Raw genomic sequence first — 20225 nt, 5'->3', positions numbered from 1 at the left:
CGGTCTTCCCTCTACCACCAACCTACTGAAGCGCAGCTCAGAGTAAATATTTATTGCATTTTCCTTTTCCAAATGGGCAGTAATTTAGAATGCATAAGATACTGTAATTACGATAGCACAGCTTCGCCTTTGTTCCAGTCTCCCGCTCTTTCGCTCAAACCCAGCCCCTTTTCCTTTGTCTAACAAGCTGTCATATCTGTTCCGCCCGCTAGGGACGTTTTCCTTTATGATGGCAGTTTTGACCTGTTTAAAGGTCTTACTCACGTCGACTGTGGAAAGCGTGATCACACTGTCATTCTGAACAGCTGATGCTCTCATGCATGTTTCAGAGTTACTTGCCTCGAAGCGAGCATAGAAGTTATTTAGCTCGTCTGGTAGGCTCGTGTCACTGGGCAGCTCTCGGTTGTGCTTCCCTTTGCAGTCTGTAATAGTTTGCACGCCCTGCCACATCTGACGAGCCTCGGAGCCGGCGTAGTACGATTCGATCTTTGTCCTGTATTGACTACAGTTGCAGTACTGAGGGCTGTTTGAGCTCTTCTTTCCCCCCCAAAAAGAAAATGAGTCTTAGAATGTGGCTCCCTCTCATCTGTGTATCTTTGGGTGTAAGACACACCCTGGGATTGTACAGCAATGGAATCTCATTTTTTTTAAAGGAACTAACTCAGTATGGAGGTGGTGTCAATATCGACTGGCTACCATACTAACAGCGCACACATTCATGTTCATATTGCATGAGTTTGAAATGGGTGGATAAAACCTTTGGGTAACATGTCCTATGAGTGCCCTCTTCATAATGCATTATAAGCATAACTTTGCATGTGACTGTTTATGCTGTCTTATCCTCTCAATCGGATCCCAAAGAGACTCCAAACAAAATGAGACCACTCTACACGCATGCATGCATAGTGCCCTTTGAACCCTGTTTATATCTGTAGCTGTCATAAAGATGAGTTGCAGTGGAATTGTTTTGTTGTAGGAAATGGAGCCTAGAAGAATCCTCACGCAGATCCTATGTGTGTTCTTTCTTACAACTGGACGAAATGAAGGAAAGCTTGATGCAAAGTCGTGTTCAGGTGAGTGTTTTTAATTCAGGAGTAAGGGTGTTAAAGGTGGTCTTATTTTGCTGTCCAACAGAGAATGTATAGGACTGCATACGTTAGGCATTTATAGAAGTACTGCAAACTCAATCCATTTTAACTGAATCACAGTCATAAACAATTCCTATACGAACCGCTGTACATACAGTTGAAGTTGGAAGTTTACATACACCTAAAACAAATACATTTAAACTCAGTTTTTCACTATCCTAGTAAATATTCCCTGTTTTAGGTCAGTTAGGATCACCAGTTTATTTTAAGAATGTGAAATGAATTATTTTTTTTCAGCTTTCATTTCGTCCGTCCACATTCCCAGTGGGTCAGAAGTTAACTTACACTGAAATAGTATTTGGTAGCGTTGCCTTTAAATAGTTTAACTTGGGTCAAACGTTTCGGGTAGCCGTCCACAAGCTTCCCACAATAAATTGGGTGAATTTTGGCCCACTCCTCCTGACAGAGCTGGTGCAACTGAGTCACGTTTGTAGGCCTCCTTGCTCGCACACGCTTTTTCAGTTCTGCCCACAAATGTTCTATAGGATTGAGGTCAGGCCTTTGTGATGGCCACTCCAATACCTTGACTTTGTTGTCCTTAAGCCATTTTGCCACAACTTTGTAAGTATGCTTGGGGTCATTGTCCATTTGGAAGACCCATTTGCAAACAAGCTTTAACTTCCTGACTGATGTCTTGAGATGTTGCTTCAATATATCCACATAATTTTTCCTCCCTCATGATGCTATCTACTTTGTGAAGTGCACCAGTCCCTCCTGCAGCAAAGCAACCCCACAACATGATGCTGCCATCCCAGTGCTTCACGGTTGGGATGGTGTTCTTCAGCTTGCAAGCATCCCCCTTTTTCCTTCAAACATAACGATGGTTATTATGGCCAAACAGTTCTATTTTTGTTTCATCAGACCAGAGGACATTTCTTCAAAAAGTAAGATCTTTGTCCCAATGTGCAGTTGTAAACCGTAGTCTGTCTTTTTTATGGCAGTTTTGGAGCAGTGACTTCTTCCTTGCTGAGCGGCCTTTCAGGTTATGTCGATATAGGACTCGTTTTACTGTGGATATAGATACTTTTATACCTGTTTCCTCCAGCATCTTCACAAGGTCCTTTGCTGTTGTTCTGGGATTGATTTGCACTATTCGCACCAAAGTACATTCATCTCTAGGAGACGGGACGCATCTCCTTCCTGAGGGGTATGATGGCTGCATGGTCCCATGGTGTTTATACTTGCATACTATTGTTTGTACAGATGAACGTGGTACCTTCAGGCATTTGGAAATTGCTCCCAAGGATGAACCAGACTTGTCTACAATTTTTCCTGAGGTCATGGCTGATTTATTTTGATTTTCCCATGATGTCAAGCAAGGAGGCACTGAGTTTGAAGATATGCTTTGAAATACATTGTCACGCCCTGACCTTAGAACTTTTTATGTCTCTATTTTGGTTTGGTCCGGGTGTGATTTGGGTGGGCATTCTATGTTCATTTTTCTATGTTTTGTATTTCTTTGTTTTGGCTGGGTATGGTTCTCAATCAGGGACAGCTGTCTATCATTGTCTCTGATTGGGAGCCATACTTAGGCAGCCCTTTTCCCCACCTGTCTTTGTGGGTACTTGTCTTTGTTTGTTGGCACTATAGCCTTTAACTTCACGGTTGTTTTTTAAAAATTGTTTATTGTTTTTGTTGGTGGCATAATAATTAAAGGAATATGTACCCTCACCACGCTGCCCCTTGGTCCAGTTCATTCGACAGCCGTGACATACATTCAAAGGTACAAATGATGTCAATTAGCCTATCAGAAGCTTCTAAATCCATAACATAATTTTCTGGAATTTTCCAAGCTGTTTAAAGGCACAGTCAACTTAGCGTATGTAAACCTTTGACACACTGGAATTGTGATACAGTGAATTTTAAGTGAAATAATCTGTCTGGTAACAATTGTTGGTAGAATTACTTGTGGCATGCACAAAGTAGATGTCCTAATTGACTTGCCAAAACTAATTGACTTGCCAACCACTAATTGACTTGCCAACCACTCCACTATTTGTGGAGTGGTTGAAAATGAGTTTTAATGACGACAACCTAAGTGTATGCAAACTTCCGACTTCAACTGTACAGTGGCTTCACTTTGCCAACTGTAACCAAAATGAGTTTCTACGTTTTTACATATTAGTTCATTTTTTTCAACGCAGCATCAAATTATCTCAGTTAACTTTTCTATATTTACTGTACCACCCTATCCATGTTTTAAGCAACTTTTTTGCCATATCCAAAGTATAATGAAATGTGTAGATTTTACAATAAATATAATTTGAAAGAGGATTTGCAAACTGTCTTTTGTTATCAGTTATGACTCATGTCATTTAATTTACTGCATGGTCATCTTTGTGATAGGCATGTTATTTACAGTTAGTCTTCCTAACACCAGTCTCTACAACGACTTCGGAAAGAATTCAGACCCCTTGACCTTTCCCACATTTTTTTTACGTTACAACCTGGTTCTAAAATAGATTTTTTTTAAATTCCCCTCATATCTACAAACAATATCCCATAGTGACAAAGCAAAAACTGTTTTTAGAAAATGTTGCTAATAAAATAGTTAAATATCACATTTACATAAGTATTCAGACCCTTTCATCAGTACTTTGTTGAAGCACCTTTGGCAGCGATTGCACCATCAATTCTTCTTGGGTATGACGCTACAAGCTTGGCACACCTGTATTTGGGGAGTCTCTCCCATTGTTCTCTGCAGTTCCTCTCAAGGTCTGTCAGGTTCGATGGGGAGCATTGCTGCACAGCTATTTTCAGGTCTCTCCAGAGATGTTCGATAGGGTTCAAGTCCAGGTTCTGGCTGGGCCAATCAAGGACATTCAGAGACTTGTCCCGAAGCCACTCCTGCATTGTCTTGACTGTGTGCTTAGGGTCATTGTCCTGTTGGAATGTGAACCTTCGCCCCAGTCTGTGGTCCTGACCGCTCTGCAGCAGGTTTTCATCAAGGATATCTCTGTACTTTGCTCCATTCATCTTTGCCTTGATCCTGACTGATCTCCCATCACTGCCGCTGGAAAACATCCCCACTGTCACGTCTGCTCCTGCTCCTCCTCTCTGGCGTACGCCGTCGCCAGAGTACTAACCACCGGTCCTGGGATTCATCATTACGCACACCTGGCACTCATCATTACTCGCACCTGTTAATCATTATGATTCACACCTAGACTCCAATACCTTTATCATCTCCTCCACTTTATATGTCAGTCTCCCATATTCACTCACCAGTTGGTATTGTTATTGTGTATCGGCGTTCTGCCTTATGTTAGTGTCGTGTTCTTGGTTTTGTTGTTTTATTCAAATGTTTCACCCGCACCTGCTTCTGACTCACTGCCCCATCATTACACCCACAGCACGATGCTGCCACCACCATGCTTCACCGTAGGGATGGGGCCAGGTTTCCTCCAGACGTGATGCTTGGCATTCAGGCCAAAGAGTTCAGTCTTGGTTTCATCATGGTCTGAGAGTCTTTAGGTGCCATTTGGCAAACTCCAAGCGGGCTGTCATGTGCCTTTTACTGAGGAGTGGCTTCCTTCTGGCTACTCTACCATAAAGGCCTGATTGGTGAAGTGATACAGGGATGGTTGTCCTTCTGGAAGATTCTCCCATCTCCACAGAGGAACTCTAGAGCTCTGTCAGAGTGACCATCAGGTTCTTGGTCACCTCCCTGACCAAGGCCAGTCTCCCCCAATTTCTCTGTTTGGCTGGGCGGCCAGCTCTAGGAAGTGTCTTGGTGGTTCCAAACATCTTCCATTTAAGATTGGCACTGTGTTCTACAGACATTTCCTTCGTCCTCATGGCTTGGTTTTTGCTCTGACATGCACTGGCAACTGTGGGATCTTAGAAAGACAGGTGTGTGCCTTTCCAATCAATTTAATTTGTGTAAATAAGGTGTTTATTTATTTATTTGTAACACATTTACAAAATTGGCTAAACCTGTTTTCGCTTTTTCATTATGGGGTATTGTGTGTAGATAGCTGAGGATAAACATTTTTTTTTAAAAATCCATTTTAGAACAAGGCTGTAATGTAACAAAATGTGTAAAAAGTCAAGGGGACTGAATACTTTCGAAGGCACTGTATATGCCCCTGACTTGAGTGTGAGTCACAGCTTGCTGTGTTGTCACGTGGGTTGCATGTCAGCCAGGCTCATTTATAGTGTCTTAAGCAGGCCCAGCGCCAGGATAAAGTGACTAAGGGGGGCAGTTGAAATTGGTGAGTGAGCACAATGTTCGGGGGGGGGGGGGATACTTGGATTGGAATTACATTGAATTATGCTTATATCACGCTATACCACAATAAACATAAAGTTTAAGTGCTGTGACTCCGAGACCATTGACAGGTTGGCGCGAAATCTGTAGCCCATCTCCACTTCGCTGTATCAAGACATCCTAAAGCAAGGCCGTTTTCGTAATGAACATAGGCTGCAGGATAGACAGGGTAATTCACCTATTGCAAACAGCCTATGTGAATGCAGCCGTACACACAGCTGTCTTACCAAAAATAATGCTAACTAAATGCTGAAAGTAGTTGCCTAGTTAATCATGCATGCAAACCAAAATAATGAATAGCAGTGTGGCTTAGTATACCGACACAACTGCGAATGTGAACGAATGAATGTAAACGGATCAAAACAGTGGTACCAAGTAGGCATAGTAAACTAAATATCTCATCGAAAAATCCATGACACAATCTATACTTAGGCTAATTACATTAACCATAAACAAACACGGAAAATGGAGATCCAAATAACCAAAACATAGCCTACTACAGTGAGATGCAGCCATGCTTCCTGAGAAATCGATCATTCCATTCCAAAACGTTCTTGTGACATCCCCTTCAAATGCCAGTTGGATTAGTTGAGCTTTCCTCAGGTGTAGCATGTTTCTTCTGTGCTGACTGAACACATTTGTCAAAGTGGAAAATGAGTTCTCATATGTAGCTGTGGATGCCCCTAAAGTCAGTCCATGTGTCAGTAAGCACGGTCGGCATAGCGGAGAGAGCCCCAGAGAATCGGTGCAGGATATCTAGTGGGGTGCATTTGTCCTCATTGGAGCCGGCGATTTCAGTCTGCAAAAACTGGCGAGCGACACTAAACTCAGCTTCCACCGAATCTGTTTTACTTCGATCCAGCAGGGGTTTCACATTTTTCACATCTAGAAAGTCATGTCTCACTGGGTCAAGGTCACGCAGGGCTTCCACCAGTTGACTGTTGCGTTCGCTGAATCGTTCAGGCATGTTTTCTTTCTTCTTTCAGCTAGTTAAGAACCTACCCAAAACTCTGTAGTGGTGAGGAGTGTGGCAGAGTTGAGTGAAGCAGCTTCAATGGCAAACTTGACCTCGCCCTTATAAATCATAATAAAATATCACAGGCGTAGGCGTATCACGTTATTCACTTAGCCGACCACAGATGAGAAGCATTTTTCCCCCTCTTTGTACGGAAACCCAAAGGATTCATACCTAACCACCCCAGTGACCTTCCATAGCCCCCCTACACACACCGACGTGCTCTGTCCGTTATGCTGACACAGCGAAGCTGGCACACAGATTTTGCGCCAACCTGTCACTCAATCATTTGACCTTTTTTTTTTGTTGCTGTTTTTATATATAGGGACATAAAACTGTTTTGCCCACTCGTGGCGCTGGGCCCAGTCTTACAAAGCTTGTTTTATCTTTAAGATTCAGATCAAGCTTTTTAAATGGAATTGTAAAATTACAGTATCAATATTGTTATGAATCCATTGTATTTAGGACGGCCTGCATTGAAATTAGACCAGGCATGTCTTACGTTCCATAACCAGCTACCAACCGGAGTTGATGTCCTCTACACATCTGATTACTGCTACAAGGTACAGTGTCTATTACAGTGTCTATTACTGCTACAAGGTACAGTGTCTATTACTGCTACAAGGTACAGTGTCTATTACTGCTACAAGGTACAGTGTCTATTACTGCTACAAGGTACAGTGTATATTACTGCTACAAGGTACAGTGTCTATTACTGCTACAAGGTACAGTGTCTATTACTGCTACAAGGTACAGTGTCTATTACTGCTACAAGGTACAGTGTATATTACTGCTACAAGGTACAGTGTATATTACTGCTACAAGGTACAGTGTCTATTACTGCTACATGGTACAGTGTATATTACTGCTAAAAGGTACAGTGTCTATTACTGCTACAAGGTACAGTGTATATTACTGCTACAAGGTACAGTGTCTATTACTGCTACAAGGTACAGTGTATATTACTGCTAAAAGGTACAGTGTCTATTACTGCTACAAGGTACAGTGTCTATTACTGCTACAAGGTACAGTGTCTATTACTGCTACAAGGTTGAAAAGGGTATAAAAAAAAGTAAATGAGAGATTCCGAGAGGTAATACAATATTTAGGTAAAAATGTAAAAAAGACAGTTGTGTATTTTAGCTCCATTCACAGGTGCAACAATGCTAGGTATATCTGGTCCAAGGTGCACATGACATAGCATATCATGCTTCCGTATTTGTATGAAACAAAGAAAGTTATACGGTGGGTTCGACAGCAACATCATAACCAAACGTCACAAACCTGTGCCTTCTCAGAATCTGCTTAGCCTGTTTTCTCCCCCATTGCAGTGTCTGTACCAGCCCCTGGTCAGTGTTCTAAATGGTCCCCAGAATGCATCTGTCGTGGTCAGCACCGTCCTCACTCTGACACTGCAGTTACAACCAATGGGCAGAAACACGACTCTCTGCAGGTAATGTATTCATAGATATTGAGCGTATAATTAGGCATATGACTGGAATGGCATCTCCATAGGCAATGCATAACAATTGCCATAGATAGTGTTGCCATCAATGAGCAAAATACAAGAATTAAGCATGATATTTGAAGGTTGCAGGTCTGTAATGTTCCCAGGTCTTGACACAGAGCAGAATATACTGCATTGGCATTCCAATGATTGCATTTGAAATCCATTCGGTTATTTACTGGGGTGGGAATGTAATCCCGACCTGCTTTCTGAGCCAGACATATATGCTCCTGCTGAAACTACCTCGCCGAGTATTGATCAGAGGCCCCTTTTTGGGGTTAATAGGAGCTGACACTCCAATAATATAGGAAAGAGCCATTAAGCTGGCAAAGAAACATGTCTGGTGGAAACCTCAGAAGAGACGTTCTACAAGAAGAGGCGGTGGCCATATTTATAAACAATCAGACCTGTACAAGAGGTCAGGGCAGAGCATTCCATTTGGGGCTCACCCTTGAACGTGCTCCAAGGGATCTAGTTTCACACAACAAGGCAGGGGCAGGTTTCTCTTCTCCTCTTCAGCTGAGGTCTAGTCTTGGGCTTCCTATAGATCAATGCTGAGGTCCCTAACCAGACTGAGCCACTATCGATTTCCTTTATCCCTTAAAAAAAAAACACTCCATGTGATAGCTAGTATGTCATCCCCAAGATATATCATTAAGAGCTTGTAATGCACATTTTGGGGTGTTGAAACCGGAGATGTATAGGATACAGCTGAAGGCTGCACTACTGGCTTATAGACACTAGGTGTCCCCACAAGCTACATTTATTTCTGTGCAGAAACCTCAGAGGGCATAGCGTGGAAAGGACCATTTTACCCCTAAGGTCAAAGGGAAATTCATACTCAAGTGTACTGTAGCAATGTCCAGTGAATGTATGATACAGCAGACTAAAAGGACAATCAAATGCATGCTTTTTGGTGATGAATGTAATGATGAGTGTCTTTCCCTTATTGAGTGCATTGTTGTTGATACAGTTGGAGTCAGTTGTATGAAGAAGCTGCCCATTACTCTGTCTGGATCCAAGAGTCAGAATATCCCATCAATGTCATTTGCTATCAGACTGTGGATGTCAGTCCAAGTAACATCTATTTCCGTGAGTTAACAAAAACTATTTCCTGTCATTTTGAAAACAAAACATTTAGAACAGCACCATTGTTTTATATACTAGATAATAGATACTCGATTTAGAAAATTATTTGACAGAAAATGTGACAAATTTGACCATTTTATTTTACAGATAAGATGATTTAAGATATGGACTGTTTGCATTTTTATATACTTTTTGTGGCATCACAATTATTGAGTACAGTGGATGGTAGGCAAAATGACAATAACATTTTAAGTAGAAAGTACTAATGTACTGGTGACTCCTTCTAGGAGTCAGGCTAAGCCTGTGATTGGATCCTCACAGTTCCTAATTGAGACAGCAAAGAAGAGACATCAGCTGTGTTGTACACTTCTGTTGAGAAGGAAACCTCTTTCCTCTCATGGGACAAGATGCGTATCGATTAGATAAGATGGCCGTTCTTGAAAACGGATCAAAATAAAAGCTTTTCTGTTTGTTTTGGTCAGTGCTCTGAGCAGGAAAGAGATTCTGGGTAATACATTAGGGAGCGTGAAGGGATTAAGCCGTAATGGGATTTTGAAAGCTTCTCTCTCTATAATGTACACTCCACTTAACAATACTGCAGATTGTGTTGTAGATCGGACTGTTAAGGCCAAGTAGCCATTATCTGGCAGATATGTGACTAGTGTGACTGCATCACCCCACATTATGATCAGCTTCCATTTACTTCACTGTCCTGTGATTATAGTCAGGCCCCATAGGGCTCTCTCAACTTTAAGTAACAGGCTGGTCGTCAACAGAAGCGAAAGGCAGAGGGAGCAGGTTAGAGTTGGCCTTTTGCAATTTAAAAAGTTAACTTTATACTGAGTTGTGACTTGCATCTGTGAGGTACATTTATGTTTGAAATACAGTATATGTGATAGAGAATGTGTTGCGGTCCTGTAACTCTGCGTATATGACAATTGTAACCAGGTCTCATGAGCTATAACACCATTGAATATTACAGTGGACATGCAAGTCCACTCTCTAATGTTGTTAGCACTGTATTGCACATACAGTACCCCAGACCACAAGTCACCTGTGTGGTTAATCTAAGCCATATTGCTTCCTGAGTGGTTTGTGGTATAGTGACCATTAACAAGCATTCATCTAACTAATATACATGCCTCAAGGTCATTTTAGGATCTAATTTCCATGTCCGTTGCGGTTTCAGTGTTGAGTTTAAATGAAACTGATCCTGAATCTGTAAGTTATTTAGCTGACAATGAAGATGACTCTACTGTACATATGTAAAGCGATTTGATTATTTTAACCAGGACATGATTTCCTTTCATATCACATTTCTATGTTGAGGATAAGGACTTTACCCTCTCCGTGTTTTGAGAGTCATGAAGGTCTTTTTCAGAAGGGATCCCGTGCGCAGTCTTTGTTCAGAGCGGATGTCACCGTGTGTATTCAACCAAGGATTAAAACGGGCTCCGTGTTTGTTTTTCCACTCTGCGACAAACAGGGAGCACGGCATTTCCTGTCCCCTCTGCTTTGAGTCCTCTAATTACATAGCTGTTTTCATATTCTATAGGTCAATGACACTTGTTTGGCCAATTTATTTATTTGTGTATTATATGGCTATTATCTTTCAATTTAGCACATTAACCTATCCAAGAAGGCAATATCACTATTCTTTCCGTGGCCCGGCCCCTGACATACACTGAGTGTACAGAACATTAAGGACACCTGCTTTTTCCATGACACAGACTGACCAGGTGAATCCAGGGGAAACCTAGAATCCCTTATTTGATGTCACTTTTGACATCCACTTCAATCAGTGTAGATGAAGGGGAGGAGACAGGGTTAAAGAAGGATTTTAAAGCCTTGAGACAACTGAGACATGGATTGTGTTTGTGTGCCATTCAGAGGGTGAATGGACAAGACAAAATATTTAAGTGGCTTTGAACGGGTTATGGTAGTAGGTGCCAGGCACACTGAGGAGGAGGGGGGGGGGGGGTTGTACTCTACTGTCACTTAGATTACATAGATTGACTGCTCTGTGATGGATTGGTTTAGAATTTCATATTGGGCTGGGTTTGTCTCTTGAGGGATCCCCTGGTCACCTGGTTGGGTGACAGTAAGCCACTGGGGAGCTTAGAGACTGACAATGCTGAGAAATCGTTTGAGCTGGCCTGGAAGTGGTATTTAGCCCTCGTATCCCTAGTCAGATCCTGTTTTGATAGAGGGGTATATAACTCTCCTGACATGGACATCCAGACTGGGCAGTGATGTAACACAGGAAGTTGTTGTCTGGTTTCTCTCTTCAGTTCAGTCAGAGAGGATTTGGGTAATTTAAAAACTCTATTCAGTTATGAACTCATTATTTGTAATAGTTTAATTTACTAGGATTATTTCAAAAAATCTGTTTTATAATTTTTTTGTATGTCCCAAATTTGCAAGGAGATCCGTTCCCCCGCTTCCTATTCGCATGTGCCCTCCACTGACTCATCCTCTTTTGATCTTGTTGTACAGCTCTGTTGGTGGCAGCTCTTCTACTGGCACTTATTAGTCTCCTATGTGTCCTTGTTCCCTACCTGTACAGGTACTGTATTTGAAATCATTTTTACAGTGAACTTTCTAAATACATGTCTGCTTTGATCTGAAGCATAACTGACGTGCTGTGACAGTTGAAGCTCCTTGTTTTCTGTCTACAGGAGGCGTTGTACGACGAAGCTCATCAAGACCATTTGTCACGGAGGACCACAACATGCAATGGATGTAAGTGTAATATTCACTTATCACAACGCAAATCTCAAATTAGGATTTATGTTTCTCCATACAACACATTGCGTTTCTACATCCAAAACATCACTTATCTTATAGAATTCATTGTCCTCTGGAATCTAAACTTGACTTCAGCTTTGATCTACCAAATGCATTGAAATGTTTTCATGCACTTTTTCTATTAAGTTTAAGAGGCATATGAAATGAATGAAAGCCTGCAGACTCTGGTCACTAAGCCATTTGTGAGATACTAATATGATAATTGATACAAATGTTAGCAGAGTCAGCAGACCTACATTAGTGATAGATCAAGCATTGTATCTATCATCTTGTCTTGGTCCATGACGTGACAGCCTGACAGGCTCCTGCGTATTTTTGGAGATCATGAATAGCTCCTCTCATCTTCTCGAGGAAGAGGCCTTCATCTCCCATATGCTCTCATGATGGCAGTCAGATCCATCATACAGAATTAGTGCTAGTGTCTTCCTGCTCTGGCCCTCCAAACTGCTGCATGGAGGCCAACAGGCCATGGTATTCAAACTGGGAGGGCAGCAGGCCAGAGTAATCTAAGCCTGCTCTTTACAAAACAAGGAAGTAGCAGCCAACTACTACTCAGCAAGGCTAGAAAGAAGGATAGAGACATACAAGTCCAACTGGATCAATCTGACTCATTTCTCTACTCTGTAACTGCAAATTCAAGTTTACTTTGGGTTTGCTACACACTAGCGGAGGCGCTAATATCAAGTAAGCATGATTTGACTATGGATTTCAACCAAACAAAAATCACGTTTTTTGCCAACAGTGAAACATTACATACTGTACTGTTTACATTATTCAAGGGTATTTATTTATTCAGGTGTGACTTATGTAGTGTGCAACAAGTATGTAAGTCATAGCTGCTTGTACTGTACTCGCTAGCTTATTAAATGGTTATAACAGGTTATTACACCGGCTTGTACTTTGGTATAAGGCCTAAGTAATGTAAAGTAGCCCCCCCAAAAAATGAAACCTTTTTTTCAGGATGAAACCCAAGGTTGTGGGGACGAGGTTAACACTGCCCAGCCAAAACCAACACGACTGCGCTCACTGGACACTTTCCGAGGGTATGTACATGGCATTGATTGTTTCTCTCTATCGCCACGTATGGCTTGTTTACATACTAATTGATTTCAGGCTAATCATAGGCATGCTGAAGTTATACAGAACACAAACGTATGTATTGTATAACAACATATTATACGGGTCACTGTCTGGTTGCATGGTCACTTGAGCCTTTGTTTTCAGGCAATCGCTTTGGGCATGATTCGTAATATCTTGTTGTCTATCTATGGTTGAGAACAGCGTATTTCTGTTGGACAGGAGTGGTGTGATTTAATCTTGGATCCCTGCTCTACTTAATAGTGGCCTCGGGGCAAACACAAAGCACGCCTCTCTGGAAACAGGAAGCTGGTGTGGGTTTGACCTCCCCTTCGCCAAATAATTGATGTAATAATACCATCAACATATCAGCACATATTCACTGAGCCATAGATCTACAGCTGGGATAGAATGGAAAGGGCTTTCCAGAGCCAGGTTTTTAGTATCGTTGCAGACTTCTCCATGTCTGCTCCCTTCATCTGATGCTTTTGTAAATGTTGAAATCTCCTTCACTGTGTCTGCTCAAGCTGACTTAATATTAATTTTGGTCCGACTGTATATCTTCAAATCAACATATCAAGCCTTCCTCAACCGGGAAAATGAAACTGCTCATCATCACGTTGTTTCAAAATGCGTTAAGTTACCAGGAAATGACCATGATGTAGATACTAGTGATGGAGGGAAGAAAATCAATAGTTACATATAAACAATATTTTTGGGGAAATTATATGATTTATCGATAATTGAATCCAAGTATCGATTTGTAAAAATCCCAACGCTACTGTAGACATCCTAACGCTACTGTACTATAGGTAGTGTAAGCTAGCACCAGTTGGCTGTACCTGCGCCAAAACGCCTGCATTTTTCATCCTATAGCTTGATCTACGTCTTCTTTTGAAATGGTGAGCGAGTATGTTTTCAGCACTTTTATTTCCCTGACTGATCAGAACTCGTTTTCTCACGCGCTCTCTCTCTCTCTCTCTCTCTCTCTCTCTCTCTCTCTCGTGTCCCTCTGCAGCAGACATATAGTGAGCAATATGTTTGGAACATCAAATCACAATTAAAAAGCGGGATTCAAATCACAATACATGCAGAATTGTGAGAATCGCAATACATACTGTATCAGCACCTAAGTATCGTGATAACGTCGTATCGTGCCAGTCCCTGGCAATTCCCAGCACCCAGTAGATACATTACCGTATAATAAATCGTAGTAATAAATCACATTTTCACATGCTCTAGAGAATAGAAGTACAAGCTAAAGGCCCAATTAGAAGCTTGTGAAAACAAGTGTTCTTACTACTGTTCCCTGACACTAACCAGTAACTTTACTCTGGGCTTTTCACACATAATCAATGACAGACCTATCTCATCAGAAACATATCAGAATGTTGAAATGTAGGCTAACATATGTCACTGACGGTAACATTTAGTTATATGTCACTGTGATGACATGTTCCTGTAGTTATGGCTCTTACTAGAAGACAGAAGGACTCTGGTGCTAGTGTGGATGGGGGACGTACAACATGGGTTGATTCATAACAACCTCCATAATGCATTTATTCAATATCTTTCATCGGGATTTTTCAAAATAAAATGATTTTTTCATTACAGAACGAAAAGTTATCAGTAACACTGAAATAGATCTTCATGTATCCATTGTACAACTGACATTTTTAGTTCCACAGCCACAGTACCCAACCCAACCCGTGTGTTATCCTTATAGCACTTGTTTCTGGCTGTTATTGGCAGAAAACATCATGTAGGCCTAACATGAAGTTTACGAATGGTGCTCCAGACCAGAAGGCGCTGTAGGCCAGGTAGGCCAGGCACTCCGTTTGCTTCAAATCCAACTTGTCCCAGATGTCGTCACAAAAAAAGTTCCTAATTCAATAGGGTCATATTGATAATTCCAACGGCTGTTTCACCCAGTGGCAACTTGCCAACTTGAAAGATCTCAAGAGAGGATGCAAAACACACAATGCACACTGTCACTGACCGCCAACCCCATGCTGCTCCCAGTCTGTTACGTGAAGCGTGTGACAGAAGGCTGGGTACTGTGGCCGTATCAAATTTCCATTGTACAATGCTGAAATGAAATAAGGATTTATTCCGAGAGACTTTTATTTCGTGAATGATGTTGAATAAATGTGCTAAAAACCTTTTACCGCAACACTCACAAAAGGTTTTAAAGGCTGGTTTCATAAAGATGTTACGAATGCCTTTTGTACGAATGTATATTCTCTTCAAGTAAAGTTAACAGGTTTTTAATCATATGTAATACAAGAGTTACATTTGCCTGAGAAGATACGCCGCTGAAACAATCTGTGACGTATCGATGTGCTCATATTGGTTCCTGTAGCAGTTGAATGATTCCTATACCTTCGAGACGTGCTTTATCAAAGCTCAAGATTAAGGTTCCAATGCACCTTGGCTGGATGAGTTATGATCCCGAGGCCAGTAAGTAACAACTTTTCACTGAGGGAAAGAGGCATCAGTCATCTGCCATGAAGGCTGGCACATTTTTGAAGCCAAAAAGGAGTTTCTTCTACTCTGAAAGACTTTTCAGCTCATTCCTCAGACTCCACTACCGTGAGTTATAGAGGAGAGCTCGACTTTGTTTGCGCTTTACATTTTTCGAAAAGGATCTTGATTTTAGTCTTTGTGGCACTTCTAAAAGCCTTCAGCCGTTTCACTTATTTTAAAGATTGCGCTAAAGATTAGTTGTAATAAATTGAAGATGCAACAACAATTACAGCAAAACAGTATAGTGTAACTTACAAATGGAACCAGGGGGCTGAGCCAATAACATGTCTCACTAGAATATGACAAAATAGCGACATTTAACCTTTGTCATCTAAACTCATGTCATATAGCATGGTTAGGGTTAGGGCTACCCTGCTAACATTCTGGCATTCATATAATGAATAACAAAGATAGTTACAGTGCATTCGGAAAGTATTCGGACCCCTTGACTTTTTCCACATTTTGTTACGTTTCAGCGTTATTCTAATGGATTAATGGATTAAATAAATGTTTTTTTCTCATCAAGCTATACACAATGCCCCATAATGATGAAGCAAAAACAGTTTTTTTGAAATGTTTGCAAATTTATAAAAAATAAATCAAACAGAAATATCTTATTTACATTAGTATTCAGAGCCTTTGCTATCAGACTCAACATTTGAGCTCAGGTGCATCCTGTTTCCATTGTTCATCCTTGAGATGTTTCTACAACTTGATTGGAGTCCACCTGTGGTAAATTCAATTGATTGGACATGATTTGGAAAGGCACACACCTGTCTTTCTAAGGTCTCACATTTGACAGTGCATGTCAGAGCAAAAAACCAAGCCATGAGGTCGAATGGATTTTCCGTAGAGCTCCGAGACAGGATTGTGTCGAGGCACAGATCTGGGTAAGGGTACCAAAACATTTCTGCAGCATTGAAGGTCCCCAAGAACACAGTGACCTCCATCATTCTTAAAATGGAAGAAGATTGGAACCACCAAGACTCTTCCTAGAGCTGGTCGCCCGGCCAAATTATGGAATCGGGGGAGAAGGGCCTTGTTCAGGGAGGTGACCAAGAATCCGATGGCCACTCTGACAGAGCTCCAGAGTTTTTCTGTGGAGATGGGAGAACCTTTCAGAAGGACAACCATCTCTGCAGCGCTCCACCAATCAGACCTTTATGGTAGGGTGGCCAGACGGAAGCCACTCCTCAGTAAAAGGCACATAACAGCCCGCTTGGAGTTTGCCATAAGGCACCTAAAGGACTCTCAGACCATGAGAAACAAGATTCTCTGGTCTGATGAAACCAAGATTGAACTCTTTGTCCTGAATGCCAAGCGTCACGTCTGGAGGAAACCTGGCACCATCGCTACGGTGAAGTATGGTGGTGGCAGCATCGTGCTGTGGGAAAGTTTTTCAGGGACTGAGAGACTTGTCAGGATCGAGGGAAAGATGAACGGAGTGTATGTATCCTTGATGAAAACCTGCTGCAGAGCGCTCAGGACCTCAGACTGGGGGGGAAGGTTCACCTTCCAACAGGACAACGACCCTAAGCACACAGCCAAGACAACGCAGGAGTGTTTTTTAATTTAAAAAAAAATGTATACTAACCTGTTTTCGCTATGTCATTATGGGGTATTGTGTGTAGATTGATGGAATTTAAAAAAATTGATTTTAGAATAAGGCTGTAACGTAACAGAATGTGGAACAAGTCAAGCGGTCTGAATACTTTCTGAATGCACTGTACGTGCACCAATGTTATGAATAGACTTGATCGATAGGTGGATGTTTATTGAGGGGACAGTATACTTTTCATTCTGTGCTTTGATATTTGGCCACTGAAATAAGCAGCATGACATTTCCTCTCAAGTACGAGACATTTGTTATGACTAGATTGGGTTTCCATGTACTTGATGTGGCTAGCGATAATGTAAGTAACTCAATACTCAATAGTGATTGAGTGTAGCCATCCATTTGCTTGTAGAGGCAGTGTATAGAACTTAAAGCCTAATTGCTGATGCATGTAAAGAGATCAAAACCCCCAAAAATGTGATGGTATTATCGTCCCAAGCGCATCCACAGTGGATATAATAAGTCTTAACCCACTTTGATTTTTTCCCCCCACGTTTTGTTGCGTTACAAAGTGGGATTGAAAAATATTTAGTTGTCTTTTTTTGCCATTGATCTACACAAAATACTCCATTGTCACGTTCTGACCCTAGTTCTTGTGTTATTTCTTTGTTTTAGTTGGTCAGGACGTGAGTTGGGTGGGTATTCTATGTTTTGGGTTTCTAGGTTGGGTTTCTTGTTTGGCCTGATATGGTTCTCAATCAGAGGCAGGTGTTAGTCATTGTCTCTGATTGGGAACCATATTTAGGTAGCCTGTTTTCTTTGGGGGTTTGTGTGTGGTTGTTTTCAGTCTTTGTGTGTCTGCACCAGATAGAACTGTTTCGGTTGTCACTTTTGTTGTTTTGTGTTCAGTTTTTGATTATTATTAAATTAAGATGAACACTAACCACGCTGCGCTTTGGTCCTCTCCTTCTTCCACCCAAGACAGCCGTTTCATCCATAATGTCTGTGAAAAGAAAATGATACAAAGGTTTACAAATTAATACAAACTAAATAGCTAAAATCTAGTCATTGCATTCACCCGATTTGTTTGGTCAAGCCTGCAGGAATAAAATGTGGCTTAACAAATCACATAATAAGTTGCATGGACTCACTCTGTGTGAAATAATCAGGGTTCCTCTGTCTCCCATACAAACAACATTAATAAGGTCCCTCAGTCAAGTACTGAATTTCAAGTACTGATTCAACTACAAAGACCAAGGAGCTTTTCAGGAAAGAAACTGCTGTAATCAGCTGTAATCACCGCAAAATGTGTTTCTAACATGTATTGATTCAGGGGGTGAATACTTTTTCATTAATCGTATTTTTTCATTAATACATTTTTAGAATTGTAGTATTTTGTGTGGGTTGTTGACCAAAAAAATGTCAATTAAATCCATTTTAATCCCACATTGTACTACTTGTGTTATTTTTATCCAATGATAACCACTGTATTAGTCATGACGTTGTGTCTGTCTAGAAGTTAGGTGGCGTTTTGTTGTCATTCACCTGTATCTGGTGGGTGTTCGTCAAACTGTTTATCACAGAATCGTTATTACTATGCTGAGAAGCTTCAATGATTCCGTTTGCTGATAAAGTGGTAAAAATGAACACAATCAAGTCTATTCAAATTAGGTGCTTTAACCTGACAATCATTGGAATTTGAACTTAATGAGTGAAGCGCTCATGTTTTGCATTGTAAAGTAGCTTAATAATCACAATCTTTTGCCCTCTGTCACAAGCCAATTTCATAAGGCATTGGAAGGTTTAGGAATTGGTAATTTAATCTGACTAAGATGGTTCTCTCAAAGATGTAGGCCAGAGAGTCAGATACCAAATGCTTTTAATTTATAAGATTGGCAATAAGTCGTTATATTGCAGCAATTTACACAGGCTTCATCGGGAAAATGACTTAACCTTTGTCTCTGTCTCTATGACAACTAATGGACGTACTCGTTACAATCGGAATGAGGATGCATGTGACGTGTGTTTCTGTGCATGTGCGCATGCGTGCCTGCAATGCGTGTGCATACGAGTATGAATGTATGTGTGCGTGTATGCCTGTGTATATGCATGTGTGTATGCAACAGAGTTCGCTTGGCTTTAATATCCCTTTTGAGATGATAGTGCCAGATTCAAATCTTGTATCAGCAGGTTAGGGCTAAAAGGAGCAGTAATGGCTTCTGGTGTGCTTCTTAATTGAATCTGGGCGGAAAAACAAGCGAGGCTCAAGCTGAGGTAGACACAGTGCACCTTATCAGATCACCTCTACTGGGAGCTTTGCTTTATGGTCCTCAAATAATGGTTTATTTTTTTCCATTAACGTTACTCATGAATCAAAAGCAGAAATGGTATTTTATAGCTGGTGAAAGGAGTGAATCTGCCATTGAGAAAGCTATGGCACTATACCTATGAAGCAAATTTGTGCAATGTAAATGTAAATACCCATTTTCTGAAATGTGACACAAACACCCGTCTCCCGTAGCAGCTGATTCAGTGTGGTATTTCATCATGTATGCTGTGTTTCAGCGGCCCTCGCGAGCACTAAGTTATAAGTGTATCATAAATTAGAGTCAAAGTCTTTAGTCAGCAGTCCTGCACGAGTAGATCTAGAGGACAAGTGTTCATTTCCTGAGTGATTCATTATGCTTAGATTGCATTACCTTGTATTACGTTTCGGTGGGTGAAAATATACAGTGGTGGAAAAAGTTCCCAATTGTCATAAAGACATCTTAATAGAAAATGACTCAAGTAAAAGGGGTAGTCACCCAGTTAAAGGCAAAGTATAAATCACTTCAAATTCCTCATATTAAGAAAACCAGACGGCACACTTTTCTTGTTTCTTATAGCGAAGGGCACACTTCAACACTCAGACATAATCTACAAATAAAGCATGTGTTCAGTGAGTCCGCCAGATCAGAGGCAGAAGAGATGACCAGGGATGTTCTCTTGATAAGTGTGTGAATTTGGATGATTTTGCTGTCCTGCTAAGCTTTCAAAATGTAAAGAGTACTTTTGGGTGTCAGGGGAAAATGTATGACGTTAAAAGTACATTCTTTTCTTTAGGAATTTGTGAAGTAAAAGTTGTCAAAAATATAAATAGTAAAGTAAAGTACAGATACTGCAAAAGTATTTTTTACATAAGTACTTTACACCACTGAGAATATACACACCCTTGGCCTTTTGATCTTTGA

General features: G+C 41.0%; 1 protein-coding gene across 2 annotated transcripts in view; it reads left to right on the top strand.

Annotated features, from left to right (window-relative positions):
* The window catches only part of si:dkey-192p21.6 (heparan-alpha-glucosaminide N-acetyltransferase), a 40503-nt gene continuing 20278 nt past the window's right edge, over positions 1-20225 (top strand). The window contains exons 1-8 of one of the 2 annotated variants that reach the window (XM_020481476.2): positions 1-42; positions 977-1073; positions 6899-6996; positions 7765-7886; positions 8914-9032; positions 11526-11595; positions 11708-11771; positions 12798-12880. In XM_020481476.2, coding sequence (XP_020337065.1) covers positions 980-1073; positions 6899-6996; positions 7765-7886; positions 8914-9032; positions 11526-11595; positions 11708-11771; positions 12798-12880 — 650 coding nt within the window. In that variant the 5' untranslated portion in view covers positions 1-42; positions 977-979. Of the gene's footprint in view, positions 43-976; positions 1074-5263; positions 5363-6898; positions 6997-7764; positions 7887-8913; positions 9033-11525; positions 11596-11707; positions 11772-12797; positions 12881-20225 lie in introns of those variants that run through there. The other variant, XM_031823340.1, reaches the window with a different exon arrangement.

Source organism: Oncorhynchus kisutch, linkage group LG4 (assembly GCF_002021735.2).
Source record: "Oncorhynchus kisutch isolate 150728-3 linkage group LG4, Okis_V2, whole genome shotgun sequence".
Taxonomy (NCBI): domain Eukaryota; kingdom Metazoa; phylum Chordata; class Actinopteri; order Salmoniformes; family Salmonidae; genus Oncorhynchus; species Oncorhynchus kisutch.
Note: the sequence above shows the minus strand (reverse complement) of the source record. Positions and strands in the feature narration are given on the sequence as shown.